At 60.6% G+C, this 18,493-nt stretch overlaps 1 protein-coding gene across 1 annotated transcript; it reads left to right on the plus strand.

Moving 5' to 3' along the window:
- Positions 1–3,139: 3,139 nt before the first annotated feature.
- Positions 3,140–18,435, plus strand: SMARCD2 (SWI/SNF related BAF chromatin remodeling complex subunit D2). The gene is made up of 13 exons (XM_075523243.1): positions 3,140–3,399; positions 11,146–11,330; positions 13,521–13,563; positions 14,156–14,278; positions 14,414–14,533; positions 14,708–14,803; positions 15,901–16,002; positions 16,293–16,454; positions 16,729–16,826; positions 17,125–17,260; positions 17,399–17,521; positions 17,621–17,722; positions 17,827–18,435. The coding sequence occupies exons 1-13, from the start codon at positions 3,238–3,240 to the stop codon at positions 17,878–17,880; spliced, it is 1,506 nt and encodes a 501-aa protein (XP_075379358.1). The 5' UTR covers positions 3,140–3,237; the 3' UTR covers positions 17,881–18,435.
- The last annotated feature ends 58 nt before the right edge of the window (positions 18,436–18,493 follow it).

The raw sequence follows: 18,493 nt of genomic DNA on the forward strand, positions 1-18,493 counted from the left end.
AAGCAGGGCGGTGCGCGGCAAGGCAGAGAGCTCTTCGCTATCTGGGCAGCCATGGGGTGTCTCCTCCAGGACCCCGACGGCTCTCGGGGGGCATCGTCCTGCCCACTGCAGCCCGCCTTGCACCCAGCCCGGAGGCCTCAGCCCGGCTCCTCCATCCAGGGTTTCACAGGGGCTGGGATGTCTCTGGCTGTTCTCACGGCTTCCCCATGAGCCGGTGTGCCGGGGGGCTGCTGAAGGGCTCTCCAGTGCCCCATCGGGGTCCTGCTGGCGTGCCAGGCTGGGTGCTGCTCCGAACTCTGGGGGACGCTCCCCTCGGGCACCCCCGAGAAGACACCCCACACACCTGCCATCGCTGCGCTGCCATCCCGAGGAGGCATCTCTCCCGTCACTGTCCCACTGCAACAGCGAGAAACACACGGCTCAGGGGGAAGGAGGGACAAGAGGAAATCCACGGCAGCCCGCTACCAGGCCGGCTGCTCCTGGGCGTCCCTGCTCCGCCAGCCCTTACCTCTGCCTCTGGGGCCCTCTGCAGCCCTCCAGCACCACTGGACTCTCCCTTCCTGCTTCTGCTCCTTCACCAGCTCCCGCAGCTTCACCTGGCTCCAGCCGATGGTTTGCAGGATGGCCTTCAGCTGCTTCCAGAAACCAGGCAGAGACGGCCCCAGGTACAAGGGGGTCGTTGCCAGACCCTGCGGCAGCTCCAGCTGCCCCCAGGGAGGCTCTGTGTCTGCATCTGCAAAGCAACAGAGGCGATGATGCCGGGAGAGAGATGCTAACAGAGCTCCTGCTGCTCCCCAGGTGGGTCATCCCTCCACAGGGCTGTCACCTCCCTGTCCCCAGCCACCAGCAGCTCTGAGACCACCAGGCTCAGAGCATGCTGGTGACAACAGGACTGTGGTACGGGCACAAGACAACACGTGACAGCACACAGAGAAATATTTTTCCTTGCTTATCTCCACCATGAGCCCCAGGAGCTCAGAGGCAGCTCAGGACGGGGCACTGTCGTTCCCTAAGCGTGGTATAACACATCTCTTCTGGGCACAACAGAGATGAGTTTTGGCAGAGATTTATTAACTTGCCCCAGCTCTGTGTGGGAGCCAGAGGTCCGGTAAGACACCCAGGCCTGCTGTGGGCTGTGAAAATGGCAGTACTGTCCTCTGAAATGCCCATGAGAGGCTGAGAACAGGCACAAAACAGGGATAATAACTGCCACCACATCCCTTCTGCCAGCCAACTCGCTGTGCAGCAAGCTTCGGCGTCTGGAGGGCTCAGCCAGGGCAGCTATCCGAGGCCAGCCGATGGCAATCTCTTCCGCTAGCAGAAAACAGAGCAGGGATTAGAAACACAGAAGTTACAGATGTTTATCCTCCCCAGCTACACCCCCATGAAAGGAAGCAGGACACCAAAGATAAACCCTCCATGGGAGCCTCCTCTGCTTCAGCGTGAGACCAGCCCCCGCCTCGAGCTGGCAGCAGTCCCCACAATACCCCGAGAGGATCCCCAGCTATGGGTACATTTCTCTGAGCATCTCGTCCTGGCTCCCCAAAGGTGATGCCTACCTGTGACACTGCGCTGAGGCTGGCCCCGGTCGCTCTCCTTGGTAGGAAGGAGCTGGGACACAGTTGCGGTGGCTGGGCTGACCTGGTCCTGCAGGACTGGGGGTCGCGGTGACGAGGAGCGGGGTTTATACTCCAGCCTTGCCCAAAGCCTCAAGAAGGGATGTGACAGTCACTGCCATGGTCTGAAAGCGCAGAGGCACAACGGGGCCCTTTGCTCAAGGAGCTCCAGCCGGATGGGCAGGGCTGTGGGGCCAAAGCCCGGCCCGTGCCACCACCGTCGGGTCCTTACCCAGGGAGATGACGGACTCGTAGCTGTCCCGCATCGCGCTGTGGGGCGTGCGGGGCCGCGCTCCCGGCCTCCCTGCACCTGCAAGGGAAGGGGTTGTGGTTCAAACTGGTGCACCCCGCAGCGGGCTGCTCCGCCCTGACCCACACCAGGCTCTACACTGGGCCCTGCTCCTGCCCTTCCCCACACCAGGCCCTGCCCCTGCCCCTGCCCCAGGCCGGGTCCTGCCCCACCCGCCCCGCCCCGGCTCGCTGCGGGCCGAGCTGCGGGCAGGGTCCGGGCAGCCCCGGCACCGCCCCCAGGGCCTCCCCGCCCCGGGGCCGGCCCTGCTGTGACGTGCCGGCCGCTCGCCCCCGTCGGGCGCGGCCGCTGCCGCTGCCGCTGCCGCACCGGACGGGGCGGGCTGGGCCGGGTCCCCCGGGGTCCCCCGGCTCCGCCGCCTCAGGAGGCGCCGCCGGCGCCGGGCGGAGCGAGCGGCCGGGCCCGGCCCTGCGGCGCCCCCTGGCGGCCGTGCCGCGGAGCCGGCGCTGCCCCCGCGGGGCTCCCCCGGGTCCTGCCTCCCACCCGCCGCCCCACGCGTGCTCTCGCCTGCACACGCGTGTGCCAGCGCCCCCCGCGAACACGGACCCGCCCAGGCCCTCACACCCACCCACCCGCACGCGCGTGTGCATGCACACCCTTCACGTGCGAACGCGCGTGCCCTAACATCTGCGTTCCTGTGCAAGTGTGTACCTGTGCACGTGCGTGCCTTCACACCCACGCCTGCCCACGCGCGTGCTGCTCGTGCAAACGTGCAGGCCTCCGTGCCTGCAAACGCGGACACCTCGCGTGCACACGCACGTGCTTTCACGCTCACGTCGGTAACCCCGTGTGCTGCCACACACGCATCTGCACACGCAGGCACACCTTCACACCCCCACGCCTGCACACCCACGCACACGCGCATTCAGACCCGTGGGCGTGCGCACCTGCATGCCCGCACGGACAGGCGGACACACCCACCCTCCTGCCTGCACGCCCGCACACACGAATGCACGCGCATTCCAACCCACGCGCGTGCGCACCCGCGCGCCCCCATAAGCGCTTTCTCACACCCGTCGGCACGCCCGCACAGCCCCACGCGCGCACCTCCGCCCCCACGGGCCCGCTGCACACGCGACCACGCCCGCTCGCACGCCCACCCGCCCGCGCACCTCGGGGAGGCGGGGCCCTGTCTGGGGGCGGAGCCTCCGCGCGGGAGGCGGGGCTTTTCCGGGGGCGGGATCACCGCGCGGGGGGCGGAGCGTGTCGGGGGAGGGGCCGGGGGCGCCGCGCGCTGACTCCGTCTCCGGGCGCCGCCGCCGCCGCTTCCGAGTAAACAGCGCGCGGGGCTGCCCCGCGCCGCCCCCCGCCATGGCCGGTCGCGGCGCCTTCCCGCTCAGCCCGCTGCCCCCCGCCGCCGCCCCGCCGCCCCCGGGGCCCGGCCCCGCCATCCTGCGGGGCCCCAGCCCGGCTCCCGCCGCCGCCGCCGCCCCGGGCTACCGCCCCATGGGCCCGGCCGCCGCGCAGTACCAGGTGAGGCGGCCTCGGGATGGGGGGGGGGGGCGGCGTGAGGGGCGGTTGGGAGGGGAGGGGGCGGCGCGGAGGCCCCCTCAGGGCCCCGCCGTCCGGCCCGGAGCCGCCCGGGGGCGGAGGGCGCTGGGCCGGCCGTTGGGGCCTTCCCTGCGCCTCAGGGCTCGCGGCGGGCCGGGGCAGCGGCTGCCGGGCCTCCGGCAGCTCCCGAAATCACCCCGGGGTGTCCCTCACCCAGGAGCCCGGCCTCCACCAGTACCCCCGGCCTAAATCCCGGATAGTTGTATTTTCCTGCTATTTTTAGTTAGGATACCTCCACGCGCTCTGTCTTCCCGTGCTCTGGCTTTCCACCCTCCGAAACCCCCGGTAAAAGTTACGGCAGTGTCGCCGAGCACGTCCCCTCCGCCCCAGCAGCCACGGTCGGTGCCCGGCCGGCAGGAGCCGGCGTGCCTGACCCCGTTATCTGCTGGGATCCTGCCGGGGACTGGAGCGGAGGAAGCGTGAGCCGTGTCCGGCTCCGCAGCCATTTCCCATAGCACGGAGCTGCCTTGAAACCTGTTTATCTGCGTCTTCGGCAGAGGTGGAGGTAACCGTTGGGCGTCGTGGGTGGATATCTTCAAGAAGAAGCTTGGGAGATGGTGAAGTGGTGGACGAGGAGAGCAGGCGCTTGCTAATATTGGGGAAAGTAAATCTGAGCAGGGAGCAGCACTCAAAAAGCAAAAGAAATCACTCATTTTCCAGCCTGAACGTCTCTTATAAGAAGTATATTCTGACATACGCTCAAGTTGCCGCTTCCCCCTTGCACCCCCAGCTTGTCGGTTCGCTCTTAGGCACACGGTGATTATTTTGGTTATTAAGTTTCTGGTGTAAAGCACGATCTTCTAGGCAGGCTTGAAATGGAGGAACCCAGTTGTGCAACACGTTCTTATCCGCCGCTGATCACCTTCTCCAGAGCTGCCGCCTTATTTGCATGAATTAAAACTTGAGAAATAAATTAAGCCAAGGGAATTTCCAGCTTGTAAGTTTTATTAGCACAAGATGAGAAAACAGCTTCCCCCTGTAGCCTTAAAAACACCAAAAAGCCCGGCACTGAAAACTGAGATGGCGCAGCCAAGGCCGGTCTGAGCATGAATCGACGGTAACTCGACTCGGAGGTGTTTTGGGCCGAGCGGGCGCTCAATCGTTTGCCCTGACCTTCCGTGCGGCAGGTTGCAAAATCCAGCCAGGAAGCTGGAGCCTGACAGGAGCAGCCGGGAACCGCTCACCGCTGCGGGTAAACAGGCTAACATATGCTTGCTTTTTCCCCCCGTTGCTGGCCGTAACGCCGTGATGGTAGCAGGTGTTGGGAGCGCACGGCTGGCGTAGGGTGATGTACACCGAGTGTACGTCACCGTGGTATCTGGCACCGGCAAGCCAGTGCAGGAGTCGGCTGGGTCGGCGGGGCCAGTTGAGCCCCGGGGCTGGCGGCGAGTGCCGTGCCTCGCATCTGGCCGTGAGCTGCATCTGGCTGGCAGCTCGCTGGCAGGGCTGCCTGCGTATGGGAGGGGAGAGCGGGTATGATCCAGAGGGTCTGGCCTTTGTTTTGCAATTCCCAGGCTGAGGAAGGCAGCCCCTCGCCTCCCAGTGGCCATCCCTGCCGTACCCCGAGGACTTCTCTGCTCCGTTATGCCCCGGCTTAATGAAGGACTTCATTATTTGGGCACTAGGAGACACAACGGCCCTCATCCGTGCCAGCGAGTGCTTAGGGGCTCTTTAATCACTGGATTATTAAACATATGCTCATCCTTTTGATATCCTTGCATGCCTGCTGGTTATTTACTGGCGGCTCAAGCAGGAAATTCAAGAAGAGGAGTCCCTTTTGGGACCAATTTGGGACCCTTTTGGGAGCTGATGTTTCCAGAGTAGCCAGGCACCGGTGCCATGCCTGGAGCAGGAAGGAGAGGGTTTTTTCCAGGAGGAGCATGATGAGCTGAGCTGTCAGGCTGCTTGGTGGTGGGTCTGCAGGCAGAGCCCCCATCCCGGTCCCTGTCCCTGTGCTGGTGGCAGCATGGACGCCGAGGCTGAGTCCCAGCCCCCAGCATCCAGGTTGTGCTGGCCGGTGAAATTCAGCGAGAAGGAGCCTTTCTTCTGTTTATTCAGGTGCTAGTTTTGGGCTTAGGAGAAGTTTTTCCTGAGTGACTGGATTGACGCTGTGGCAGGGAGCGGGCTTGGCTCTGTGTGGTGGACATGGGACTGTGCAAAGCAGTGTCCAGCCTCGAAGTTACCCCATGCTGATGCTTCGCTGGTGCACAGAGGTGGCAAAAAGCAGTGTTCGTTAGGTCCCCATTAAAAGGCTTTCCTTGGCACTTGCTGGCGAGAAGGAGCCTGGTTCCTGTGGGACAGGAGGGCTGCTGCAGTCCAAGCAACTCCTAGCCCTGAAAGCATCTGTGGCTCAGTGATCCCGTCCCTGGGCAGGCGGCAGTGTGAAGTAAAGCAGAGTCGTGCTTCGTGGAGAAACCCGTGCAGGCAGCCGGGATGGAGAAGCCAGAGAAGTGTGGGTTGCTGGTATTGGAGCCAGGCGAAAGATAGGGTGGCCTGGACATGCCAGAGAGGGTGTAGTGCAGCACGGGAGAGATCCACCTAATCTTCTTGGGAGCAGAGGAAAACAGTGTTTCTGCTCATCGGGTGACTGGGGTTGGCTGGAAGGGGGCCTGGGGACAACAGCCAGTGCTGGAGCTGCACCAGAAAGCTGCACAGAAAGCTGTGATGCTGCTTGGGCTGGGGGACCCCACCCTTCCTAAGGGAGATGGTTTCTAAGGCAGGTTTCATCATAGACTGAGTCTCGAGTTAGTTTAAGTGATGATACAAAGCAGATGAACGCTGTCCTCTTGGAGCAAGAGGGAGGAAGGCAACAACGGAGACCGCGGCACCCTTTGTTTCTCCTGGGGAAACGTGACAGTGAAGTTCTGCTAGGTGGAAAACATCTCCAGACCTTGCTGTTGAAGGCCCTCACTCCATCTTCCTCCACAGGACCTTCTCAGGAGCTCTCAGAGCCATTCTCTGGGCAGTTTAGCACTTCAGCAGCACCATAGGCAGTGTTTTATACCAGGCACTTATCTCCGCTCTTCTTGTGTGTACCTCCGCTCTGTGTTAGAGGCTGCCGGATTTTCTCTTTCAAGCAGGAACCCAACACCTTTGTTCCTTGTTCCTGCTTGCATTAACACCTGTGTTATGATTTGAATCCCTGTGACCTTTCCTTTCTCTGACCTGTAACATCTGCAGCTTCAGGTGGGAGGCCGCAGGCAGGCAGGTTTGTCTGGACCCAAACATCTCTGCTGTTGCTTGAAACGTTGCCAGCACGTATCCTAAATCTGCTCGGTGTCTTTGCTTGTTGCTTTGGCCTTCTCCCTTTAATTTACTGCTTCCTTGTCTATGGTTTTTAGCTGAGAAGCGATCTAACTCCTGGAGCTCCTCCTGTATCAAAACACGGCAGGTCTTCCGAGCATGATGACTTGTGTTGGGGTAGTTTGGGGGCTTGCTGGGAGCAAGGTGCTGCCCAAGAGCTCGCAGCATGCAATGGCATCTTGATAACAACACCACCTCCCGGATGAAGATCTCTGCCAGCACGAACCCAGGCTTTTGCTGGCACCCTCCCAAGAGGGATGTGCTCACAGACAAGAACAAACAAAGAGGGGAAAAGCACTGTTTTGGGGTGTGCTGGGGTGACTCGGTTGGTCCCGATCCATGCGAAGCCCCGGGTTGAGTGGTGGCCTTAGGCAGCTGAGCTCTCTTTGAGACCAGCCTGGTGTGGAGCTCAAATCCCATTTGAACAGGGTTTGCTTTTGCATCTGTCCTAATGGGAAGTGCTGCCATCCGGGCTTGTGGGGAGGAACTTGCAGGAAGAGCTGTCGTCGCCTGGCATCTGTCCAGGGCTCTGCTCCCAAAGCCCCAGGCGAGGATGCATGTGGGCTCTCGCTCCCTGACTGTTAGTATGTACAAAGTTGGATCGTGCTTTTCTGGACAGAGCAAAATGGGACGTGCGTCGGGAAGAGCCTTTCCCCCCTCGTTGGGAGCTGCAGGAAAAGAGCTGCAGTCTTGGAAGGAAGATGAAGAGGCGCTCAAGCTGTTTTCTGAAATGCTGCTTTTCTTCAAGCTCGCTCTCCAGCCTGGCAGCTTCTTGCAGATCCATCCTGCGATTTCTTGCTCTCCTTGTTTCTCCTTTCTGCTACCAGCCTCCAATTTCTGGCCTGTCCTTCCTCAAGAAGGGGCCTTTGGCAGGCGGGGAGGCTCCTGTCATGCCAGCGAACGTCCATCAGGAAGCATTCCAGCCTCCTATTGGATTCAACTGAAGCTGACTCTCAACAGAGCTCCCCAAACGCAAGCGGCCTGTGCATTGACCTGGGATGAACCGCTAAACCGCAGCCAGCCCCATTCGTTCCTTCGGCTTTGGCAGGGAACAGAAACAAGCTGTTTTCTGTCCCGTTTCCAAACAGCTCCGCTCGCTCTCCGCAGGGAAGTCTGGATGTGGTCCAGCTCGTTCCTCGGAGCTGAGCTTGCGAGGTTTGCCCTTTGTCTGCCCCACTGGCAGGGGCAGTGGGGCGGGGAGGGGAGGACGAGGCACTACCCGGAGGGGATGGGGCAGCAGTGCTGCCCTGGGTGAAGAGTGGTGGACGGAGGGACAAGGGGTTCTGTTAGCCAGGAAGGAGCTAAGGAAGGTCTCCTTCGTTCGAGCCAGTCTAATAAAATTTCCTGAATTTAAGCCCCCTTGCATCCTGCTAATTTCCAGGGCTTCCGAAGGGGGCTGGCGGCTGGCTTCATCCTGCTGGGGCTGTAATGCTGCTTCATGGCTTAGCCGGAGATTGAAGGCTGTGCCATGCTTGCATGAGTTGAGTCTTAGGAGCCTGCAGCCTTCGGGAAGCTGAGGCTCCCCCGGACAGGGATGCGGTCACTGATTGAACACAAGGCAGAGGCTTCTCCTGCTTTGCCAAGAGGCTTCTCCGTTAGCAATTTGCAAATCTTGATGGTAAACTGAGAGGAAAAAAACATCCGTGTGGAGGATTCTGCGTTCCCTTTTTTTGCTCATCCAAGCAATCAAATGCAGGTCCCTGGTGGGCTGGAGCTCGCTCCCCCAGCAGCTTAACTGTGGCTGATCGTTCTCAGATGTTTGTGGAGGTGACATTAAAGCCTTAAGTATGACAGATCCGTTCATCCTTGCACTGGATCTCTCCCTGCTGACAGAGGTGTCTCCTCTTCTTGTAATCGAGCAGTCTCTGGCCCTCCGAAGAGCAGATGGACACGCAGCAGACCTTGCACAAGATGCTGTCATTCGTGCGGAGCTGTTAAAGACCCTCTCAACCAACTCAGCCAGCCTCCAAATTTCTGATTTCAGCGATAGATCAGAAATGTGACCCATGGAGTGGCAGAGGGAGGTAGAAGAGACCTCGGGGCATGGTGGTGGTGAGAGCTGCCCTGACCAAAGGACAGGAGCTGGTTGTGGCCACGTTGCCTCTTAGTCCAAGCAAGCTGCTGATAGCATTCTCCTGTCCACGTGCTTTGGGAAGGGGTTCTGTTGTTGTATGTTGTCACATAGGGAACCTGCCTGACCTCAGACCGGTTTCCCCATGGCACTGAACATGGTCTCTTGCGTGGGTTTGAGAAACACCCAGGGGCAAGGTTTTCCTCAAAAGCCGTCTGTCTTCTCCATGCTTCTGGTGGCTCGAGGGAGATGCAGGTGACTGCGTGCAGCCTCGGCACCATGCAACTTTTTGGGGGCTCCCCAATTTATGGTGAAAAGTTTCACAGCCTCTTCTCATGGCTTATCTGTTCTCCAGAAGCCCTCGCAGGTGAGTCAGCATGGTTATGGGAACGCAGTCCTCCTGTAGCCACACTGCACTGGCAAACAGTATTTACCCACTGCCTGTGTTTTTTAATTTTGCAAAGGGTGTGGATCTCAGTGCTGCCTCTCCTCCTGGTCCTGCCATGGAGGATTTCTCGATAAAAATGGAGAAACTGGGTTTTTGCCTTGTGATTTTTGGCAAAAGAGGAGGTGCTGCTGGCCGCAGTTGGCTCTTAGCAATGCCGGTGCAGTCCCACTTGTTACAAGAAGTTGTGCAAATGTGGCCGATCAAAAGGAGAGAAACGTCTGGGGACTGTTAGGAGGAAGAAACAGGGTCCTGCCTTGTAGCAAGGGCAGGTTAGTGAGCCCAGGCTCTGGAGGTGCTGCTTCAAAGGAAGGCTGAGCAAAGGTGGAGGCAGCATTTGGTTGTGTAACGGGCTCTGCCCCCGCTTCATGTGCGTGTTTTTGAACTTCCATGTGCGGCACTAATCCCGTGGCCTGCTGCTGCTTGACTTCCCAGCTGCAATACACTTCTCAATGCAGCGGTTGTATCTTTTCGGGATCTCCTGCTTGCAGAGACACCCGTGGCCTCGGGCTCCGAAGCAGGCGCAACTTGAGCTCTTGGTTTTGTGTTTACCAGCTCTTTGGGGAGGAGGTGATTGGGTTTTGACTCCAACCACCTCCCCGCTGCAGCTCTGAGCCTGCCCATAAAAGCTGCGGAGGACAGGCAGGCTGCCGGCGGTGGTCTTGTGCTCCCAGCCCTCCCGCACCCAGGGTTTGCACTGAAATTAATGCCTGTATGTGGATAAGCTCATCAGCTCGCGGTGTTGCCTTGCAGGGCTCCTTTGGGATAATGAGGTGGCTTCGTTAGCTCTCTTCCGTGGCACGGCTTTGTGCCCTGGCAGGGCAGTGGGAGGGGAGCCATGGGGGATGTCCTGGCACATTGAGGAGCCTGCAGCAGGGGAGAAATATTGCTCTGCTGGGTTGGTGGCTCTCCCAGCCTTGCATCTTGGCAGTGGGGAGCTCAAAAATCAAAGGATCCTGGGAGGCTGTTGGCTCGGACTGCCGGTGAAGCAGGCTGGAGCACGTAGGGACGGCCGGCGGGTTGTGGGGTGCTGTGACCGTTTGTTGAGGGCCCCGGGGGGACGTGGGGGGTATAGACCTGGTGGCACCTGTGAGTCAGCAGTGCAGGTGCTGGCTTGCCAAGCTGCTCTGCTCCAGGGGATGGGGAGAGGCTGTGAGTGCTGCCCTGGGTCGGGATCCCTTGCAGGAATGGTTAGGTATCATGTCGTGGCTCGTAAATGCCCTTTCTGGGTCCCTGGAGGGGGAAGGACAGTGGCGGGAGCTGGCGTGCTGGTAGGGGGTGAGCTCTTGCCTCCATCCCCTGCGCCCACGAGCTCGACCGTCTGCCAGCCTCATGACCAGTGCCGTTAGGAAGTGGGATTGCCCCGCTCCCCTCCCAGGCATTGCATCTGCCAGCACTGGCGCTTTCCGCAGAGGAACCCATGGCACAGCCCATGCCACAGCCCCTCACGTCCCCAGGGTGAAGGCTTTGCAGGCAATGACCCTCGTGATGCGGTCTCGCGCAGCTCCAGGTCTGATGTCTCCTGCTGCGTGGCAGTGGCTCAGGGCCATGCACAGCTTCGGCTCTGTGCCGGCTGGCAGGCCGGGCTTCCCCTGCGGTCAGTGGCTTCTGCTCGTCCTGGTTCTGCTTTCCCGTCACTCTTCCTGTAAAGAAGGCTGCAGCTCCCGATGCCCTTCCCTCCTCCCTGCCCTGTCCCTCGCCCACACCTCGGAGCAGGGAACAGCCTCAGAAATCTCCCTGGGGGAAGAAGCGAGAGGGCGGATGGCATCCGCTGGTCCCCGGCAAATGTCAGGCCCCCTCACAGGGCAGAGTTTAATGCACACTCTTCCTCTCTTCTCTTCCCCGCTAGCGCCCTGGGATGCCGCCGGGCAGCCGGATGCCCATGGCAGGGCTGCAGGTGGGACCACCGGGAGCCCCTCCCTACGGAGCAGCCTCCCCGATGAGACCAGGCCTGCCACAGTCGATGATGGACCCCTTCAGGAAGCGCCTGCTGACTCCCCAGGCACAGCCGCCACTGGCCACCCAGAGGAGAGGGTAAGGGGTCGGCACCCTCCTGTGCCGGGACAGACACCTGCAGCAGGCTGAAGGGGTTGGTTTGACCTGCTGGGTCCCAGTTGCACTTCACTGCACAAACCTGCAGCTCCCTGCCCTGCTGCAGAGGGGCGAGCTGCCCGCAGCGGGGCGGGAGCTGGCCCGGCTTGTCTGCAGACTCCCCCCGGCTGGCACCGCCGGCAGTGGGACACCTGCCAGAGCTCGGGGCTGGCATGTTTTGCGATGACAGAGGGGTAGAGATCACTCAGCTTGCAGCTTCCCTGTGCTCTGATCTCCATGCCAGTAACCTTGCTGCATGTGTTTGTGCTCGCCAGAGGCCCCAGCACCGGCTCCTCGGGGTCTTTCCCCTTCTCGCAGGGGTTCGTGCTGGCTCTAGCAGGCACAGGCATGGGTGGAAACAGGGGATGGGGGTGGCAGGTTGCAGAGACGCTCCCCAGAGCTGCCATCTCGGTAGGACTGTTCATTTGGGGTGGTCTCAGCAAGCCACAGGCAAGGCTCTGCCAGCAGCTCCTCACTTGTTTACAATGCTGCTAATCTCTTTGCTCCATTTCTGTTTTCCATGAGGGCTTCTTGATTACCAGAGGCTGTTTCTCACGGCAGGGTCCCTTGGTCCTAATGGATACTCAGGTCCCGTTCCCTGCCCTGGCTGTGTGGCAGGGCTGGTGGCCAACAGCACGGTTGGCTCTGTGATCCCTCCGCATGGAGTCACAGGCTCTGCAGAGCGGCTGCGCATCCCTTCGGTGCTCCAGAGCAAGCTGGGGATTAAGGACAAGGACGTCAGCGGCCAGATGAGGCTGCGGCTCTGTTCCCGGGGGCTGGCTGTGTGGGATCAGCCATGCTCAGCTGGTCAAGCATCCTCGCTCCTGACCAGCTGCGGATCAGGGGATCAGGACCTGCCAGCTGCTAATGGGGTGGCCAAACCCTGCAGGGCAGGAAGCATTTCATGCAGCAAGAAGAGCTCAAAGAAGTGCTCGGACCCCTCTCTCAGCTGGGGCTGCCCTCCCGACGTGTCCTCCTGCGCGAGCAGCTGTGGGGCAGCCAGTGTACCTTGGACACCTCGTGATGGCAGCACGAACGCCCACGTTTGCTGCCCTGCTGCTTCACATGCTGCCAAGGGAAAGAGACTTCCCTTTGCCTGCTGGACTCTGCCCCAGCTCTTAGTCACGAGTGCAGCAGAATGGCAAGAGAGCGTTTCCCTGTGTATCCAGGCGCTGAGCGTGAATTTAACGGGGCATCGGGGTGGGCTCAGGCTGATGGGGGCTGGGAGCCTGCAGGATGTGGGAGGGGGGGAGAGCCCAGGGCCCTGTGGTCTGACAGGGTACTACAAGCTTGGAGAGCGCCAAAATGGCTCTGAGCAAGGCTGCAGCCGTGCTGTGGCTCTAGAGACCACTCTGCTTCCTCTGCCCACGATGATTTCGGCCCCGCTGTGGCAAAGCTGATTTGTTTTAAGCTGTTTTTAAGCGAGCTCCTGGAACTGGGCTTTGGTTTGTAGCATCGGGAGAGTGTGACAGCCATTTCCAGAGAGGAAGCTCGGGAACACTGTCCTGCAGATGGGAGCGTGCCTGCAGCCGCAGCTTTGCCTTATAGCACCTTCTCCTTGCTCCTGCCACACAGCACCTTTAGCAAGCAGCAGCAGCAAAGCAAACTGAAACCAGGGACTGGATTTCCTTCCCTGGTGGTAGGCTCTAGACATCCACCACCTTCCCCCCTGGAGTCATCTTGGCTTGCCCACAGGGTTATAATTTCTTACTCATTTGCTTTCCAGCATTAATCCAAGGGCTTGAGCTCTAGATGCTCTTACAGCCTTTCTTTGCTCCCCTCCTACAAGTCCAAAGTCCCTGTCACACAGAGCAGCCCTGAAAGAGACCTGCTCCCCCAGACCTGTTCACTGCAGCGGGAGCCTCAGCACCCGGCTCAGACTGAGCCATCCACGTGGCACGTAGCTGGCACTGCCGCTGTGACTCCCCTCCCCGGAGCCTGGCCCCATTCGTGGCCTGGATAGGAAGAGCCACTGGGCTCCTGGCGTACGAGCAGATCTTGGTGTTGTCCCTGGAGACCCACTGCTGCCCAAGCATGGGGCATGCAGCAGCTTCCCGCCGGGCAGGCAACAAGGTGTCCTGCAAGAGCTTCCAGTGTAATTTTTTTTTTTTTGCCTGTCTGTGCTTTTTGCAGGGTGAAAAGGAGGAAGATGGCTGACAAGGTCCTGCCGCAGAGGGTGAGTCCCACCTCGGTGCGTGGGGAAGGAGCTGAGCTGGAGGGAGGTGGTGCCTCCGTGCTGCCTTCCCAGGGCAGCCGGGGCGATGAGGTCCCCACAAGGAGGAGGATCTCGCTGAGCCGCCTGCTGCCTGCTGGGCATTTCTGCTTGGTCCCAAACCAACCTGGAAGACTTCTGTCTCTTCCTCTGGGGTGGCAGGAGAGGTTTGGGGTGTGCATAAATCAGACAAGCAGGACTTTGAGCAAGCAAGGAGCAGCAATGGCATGGGGTGGAGACCCCAGGAGGACCCTAAGCCTCTCCTGGGGCTCCCTCTTGACAATCCAGGGTTACATTACCTGGCTGTGACACTGGGCAGGCTGCTGGACACAGTGGCAGGCTCCAAACCGAGGTCTGCAGTACGGCTCTGTGATTTGGGGAGAGCTTTTCAGGGCTGTAGTCCTCACTTAAAATGACAAGTTGGTGCTGTCGTGCTGGACTCGTCACTTGGTGACTCCTTGGCGTGTCAGCCCAGCACCAGTAGCATTGCTGGGGCTGGTGTGGGGGACACGACCCCATCCCAGCACGCAAGGGACTGATCGTTTCTGTTTGACAGATCCGGGAACTGGTCCCAGAATCCCAGGCCTACATGGACCTCCTTGCCTTTGAGCGCAAGCTGGACCAAACCATTGCTCGGAAGAGGATGGAGATTCAGGAGGCCATTAAGAAACCACTGACGGTGTGTGGCAGCCCTGGCTGGCCGGAGGGCGAGCAGCTGGGTGGGGTGGGGGCATACGAGGTGGGTGCTGCTGTGGGTGCTGCCAGCCACCCTCTCACTCCAAGCATCCCCCCTCTCCGGTTTCCTATTCCACAGCAAAAGCGGAAGCTGAGGATTTACATCTCCAACACTTTCACCCCAGCCAAAGAAGAAGGGGAGGGTGGTGATCGTGTGGCCTCCTGGGAGCTACGTGTGGAGGGCAAACTGCTGGAGGACGTAAGGACACGGGCAGGGATGAACTGGTTGTGGCAGGAGCGCTGCTGCTCTGTGCTAAGAGCTGGGCTGGGGTGGATACGGCCCTCTGCTCGCTGGGTGCTGGAGGTGGTGTTTGGGCTGGGGCTCTCCGTGGCTGGTGGTGTCAGGCCAAGCCTCTCCCGCTCTGTTTTGCAGCCAAGCAAGCAGAAGAGGAAGTTCTCCTCCTTTTTCAAGAGCCTCGTCATCGAGTTGGACAAAGAGCTGTACGGGCCAGACAACCATCTGGTGGAGGTGAGACGGGAGGCTCCTGGCCACGCTGCAGGGCTGGCTCCGCACCCCGGGCAGGGTGGGGAGAGCTGTTATCCCCAGCGGGCGATGGGAGGTGGTCCTGCCACGTACCCTGTGGGTCCTCAGCTCCCCAGCCCCGTGCCTGTTGCACTGGAAGAAGGGTTTGAGCAAGTGCTTTTGGATGCCAGGGAGCAGTGCTGAGCCCTCCCCAGGGACCACGCTGCTGTGCTTTCCAGGCTCAAGTTCACAGCTGTGTTTTCTTCCCTGGTACTGGCTGGTGGCTGGCGTGACGGCTCCTGGCAGCAACTGCTGCCCGCTCGGCTCTTAACCCCCCTCGTGCCCGCAAGTACGTGGCTAGAGCCGAGAGGTGTGGGGCTGCAGTGAGGTCGTGGCTCTGAGAGGTGGCTTGGGCAGCCCTGGGTCCCACAGATTTGCAAAAGTGAGGCCCAGCACGGATGGTGATGCCACAGAAAGGCTCATCTGTACGTCCCAGCACCAGGTGGGAAGAAGAGTCTGCGCTGTTGCCTCCTAGCCCACTGTCTGGCTGCAAGGTCCTCGGGGAGATTAAGCACTGCCTGTGAGTGGGATCGGGCCTTTTTTGGGTTCTCCTGCCTGGAGCAGCTTGCCCTGCACCCAGCTCACGCTTTTCCCCCGGGAAATGCTTATTTCTGTGGTGGTGCCTGCTGTGGTGGGGGTGAATCCCCTTCGTGCATGGGGTGGTTTGTGAGAGCAGCTCTGATGCGCATCCCCTGTGGTGGCTGAGGCAGGATTGATCCTGCATTGACTCCAGGAGCTGTTTGAGCCCTTGACATCGAGCGCTTAGGGCTGTAACTCCCCCAGCCCATCCAAACTCCCATCCGCCTCTGGGCTGGAGCACATCAAGCTGTATCCGTTGGACCAGATGGGCTCTCGGCTGAAGCTCACTGGGATCAGACTCCCAGGGACTGCCAGGGGTGGGATCCAGGCTGTCTGCCTCTGCTAGACCCATGCGCAGAGCCTGAGCACTGGCACTCTCTGCTCCTGGCTGCCGACACAAAGCCTGTTAGCGGGTGGCTTGTCATGGTCCTGGAGTTGACCGGTGTCCCCTTGGTCTCTCCTAGTGGCACCGGCTGCCCACAACCCAGGAGACTGATGGCTTCCAAGTGAAGCGTCCTGGCGATGTCAATGTGAAATGCACTCTGCTGCTCATGCTGGATCACCAGGTAGGGCCCCTGGGGCTTCGTGGGTGCTGGCCATGCCCTGCTGCCCTTCCTCCAGCATGGCTCATCTGTGTGGGGAGGTCCAGCAGGGGCAAACGGGCCTGGGCTGGGGCAGAGCCTAATATGAGGCTTTTGGGGGGTTGTGGGGATGGAAAGGAGCACAGCTGCTCCAGGCGCAGACCTTGCAGCCTGCGGTGACACCAGTGTGGGACGCAAGGGCCGTGTGGGGCAACGTGCCCACAGGAGGGGCCCTTCCAAGTGCCAGACCCCCTTCATCCTGCCTGTCCCTGCAGCCACCACAGTACAAACTGGACCCTCGCCTGGCTCGCCTGCTCGGGGTGCACACCCAGACCCGCGCCAGCATCATGCAGGCGCTCTGGCTCTACATCAAGCACAACAAGCTGCAGGACAGTCACGAGAAGGAGTACATCAACTGCAACCGCTACTTCCGCCAGGTCAGCCCTCGCCCTATGGCACCAGCACGCTTTGCTGGGAGGAGAGCATCCTTCCCACCTCCAGTAAGGCCAGAAAAAGCATCTTTTCTGGCTCAAAACAGACACTCCAGACTGCCCGGTGTCAATTTATGCCCTTTCCCCAGGGGTTTGCATCCATCAGCTTGCCATGCACAAACCAGAGCTGGGCAAGTCCCCTCCTTCTGCCTGGCCCTTTCCGTGGTGGGTGGAAGGAGCCCCTGCCATGGACAGCAAACGCTCTGCTTTGCCCCTCCAGATCTTTAACTGCATCCGCATGCGCTTCTCTGAGATCCCCATGAAGCTGGCGGGGCTCCTGCAGCACCCAGATCCCATCATCATCAACCACACCATCAGGTAGAGGTGGAGGGTGTGCAGCATTCCCCGGGGCTGGTGGGCTCTGGGGGGTGGAGGGGCAGGGTACCCCCCCCACAGGGTGCAGGAGGGGAGGGCAGTACCTGCAGGGGCTGCGAGGCCTCCAGCCCAAAGCACAGGTGAGCACAAGTCACTTGGGAGGGGAAGAATCAGCCGAACAAATTTGGGGGCTTCTTGGGGCAGTCAGTGGGGTACTCGTGTTGCTGTCAGGGGAGTCGATCCACCCCGACGGCAGGGTGGAGGCCGAGGAAGTCCCCCTTAACGCCCGGTTTCCTCCCAGCGTGGACCCCAATGACCAGAAGAAGACGGCCTGCTACGACATCGATGTGGAGGTGGATGATCCCCTGAAAGCTCAGATGAGCAACTTCCTGGCTTCCACCACCAACCAGCAGGAGATCGCCTCCCTGGACGCCAAGGTGCGGGGACCCAGCGGGGGCTCAGCCAGGGTGGCAGCAGGGTGGCACTTCAAGGCTGCACCACAGCTGGGGGGAGCTTGGTGCCCTGTTCTGGGGCGGGGACACGCAGCTGCCTCTCACCCCTTGTCATCTCCCTAGATCCACGAGACCATCGAATCCATCAACCAGCTGAAGACGCAGCGCGATTTCATGCTGAGCTTCAGCAATAACCCGCAGGACTTCATCCAGGAATGGATCAAATCCCAGAGGAGGGACCTCAAGGTAAAGCCCTGGGGCTGGGCAGGGTGAAGGGCTGGGGGAGGGTGGGGTCCGGCCCTGGCACTCACCCTGTGTCCCCCCCCCACCCCGTGTTTTGCTCAGATCATAACAGACGTGATTGGGAACCCCGAGGAAGAACGGCGAGCCGAGTTCTACCAGCAGCCCTGGGCGCAGGAGGCTGTGGGCAGACACATCTTCGCCAAGGTGGGCTGCGTGCCGTGCCGGTGGGGTGCTGCAGCGGGTGGAGGGCAGCGGGGGGGCCCTGGGGCAGCTCGCTCTCCCTGCCTGACTGCCCTCGTCTCCTCCAGGTCCAGCAGCGTCGGCAGGAACTGGAACAAGTGCTCGGGATCCGCCTCACCTAAGGGGCTGGCGGGGGCTCGGGAGCTGCTTCTCTCCCTGCTGCCTGAGCCTGACGGTACTTCTTACTGGAATCAAATACAGCACTTGCACAAAGCCTATGTGCCTGGAGGGATTCGGAGCCACTAGCACCCCTGGGCTCCCCTCGGCCAGGAAGCTCTAGCCACAGGGAGAGCACAGCGGAGGGTCCCCCGGTTCCCTCCAAAGTCCTGCTGCAGCCCTTCTGCCGCATTAACGCGTCCTGCTTTTGCATCATGCCGTTCGCCTCTTCCCCGTAGCACTGAACGCAGCCCTCCTGCTTGCTCCCCTCCTCTGGCCAAAAGCCCTCCTGGAGTTGCTGCCCAGCAGAGAAAAAGCTGCCCGAGCCGAGCGGGAGGCCCTGCCAGCCGCTGCCTGCCCTGCCAGCCCTCCCTGAGCCCAGCCGCCGCGAAGGCAGGCCTGGCCCTGCCCCTCTTCAACCAAAGTTTTGTCATTCCAAATGCCAGCCTCCCCCGCCGCTGGTGCCCGATGTTTTGCACTATTTTTGTGAACAGGTTTTATAAAAAAGGAAGCGTTTTGTACAGTGGGTTTGTATTTGATTAATATATTGAGTTCCTCTTACTGCACTCATTGCCTCAA

Source organism: Mycteria americana, chromosome 22 (genome assembly GCF_035582795.1).
Source record: "Mycteria americana isolate JAX WOST 10 ecotype Jacksonville Zoo and Gardens chromosome 22, USCA_MyAme_1.0, whole genome shotgun sequence".
NCBI lineage: Eukaryota > Metazoa > Chordata > Aves > Ciconiiformes > Ciconiidae > Mycteria > Mycteria americana.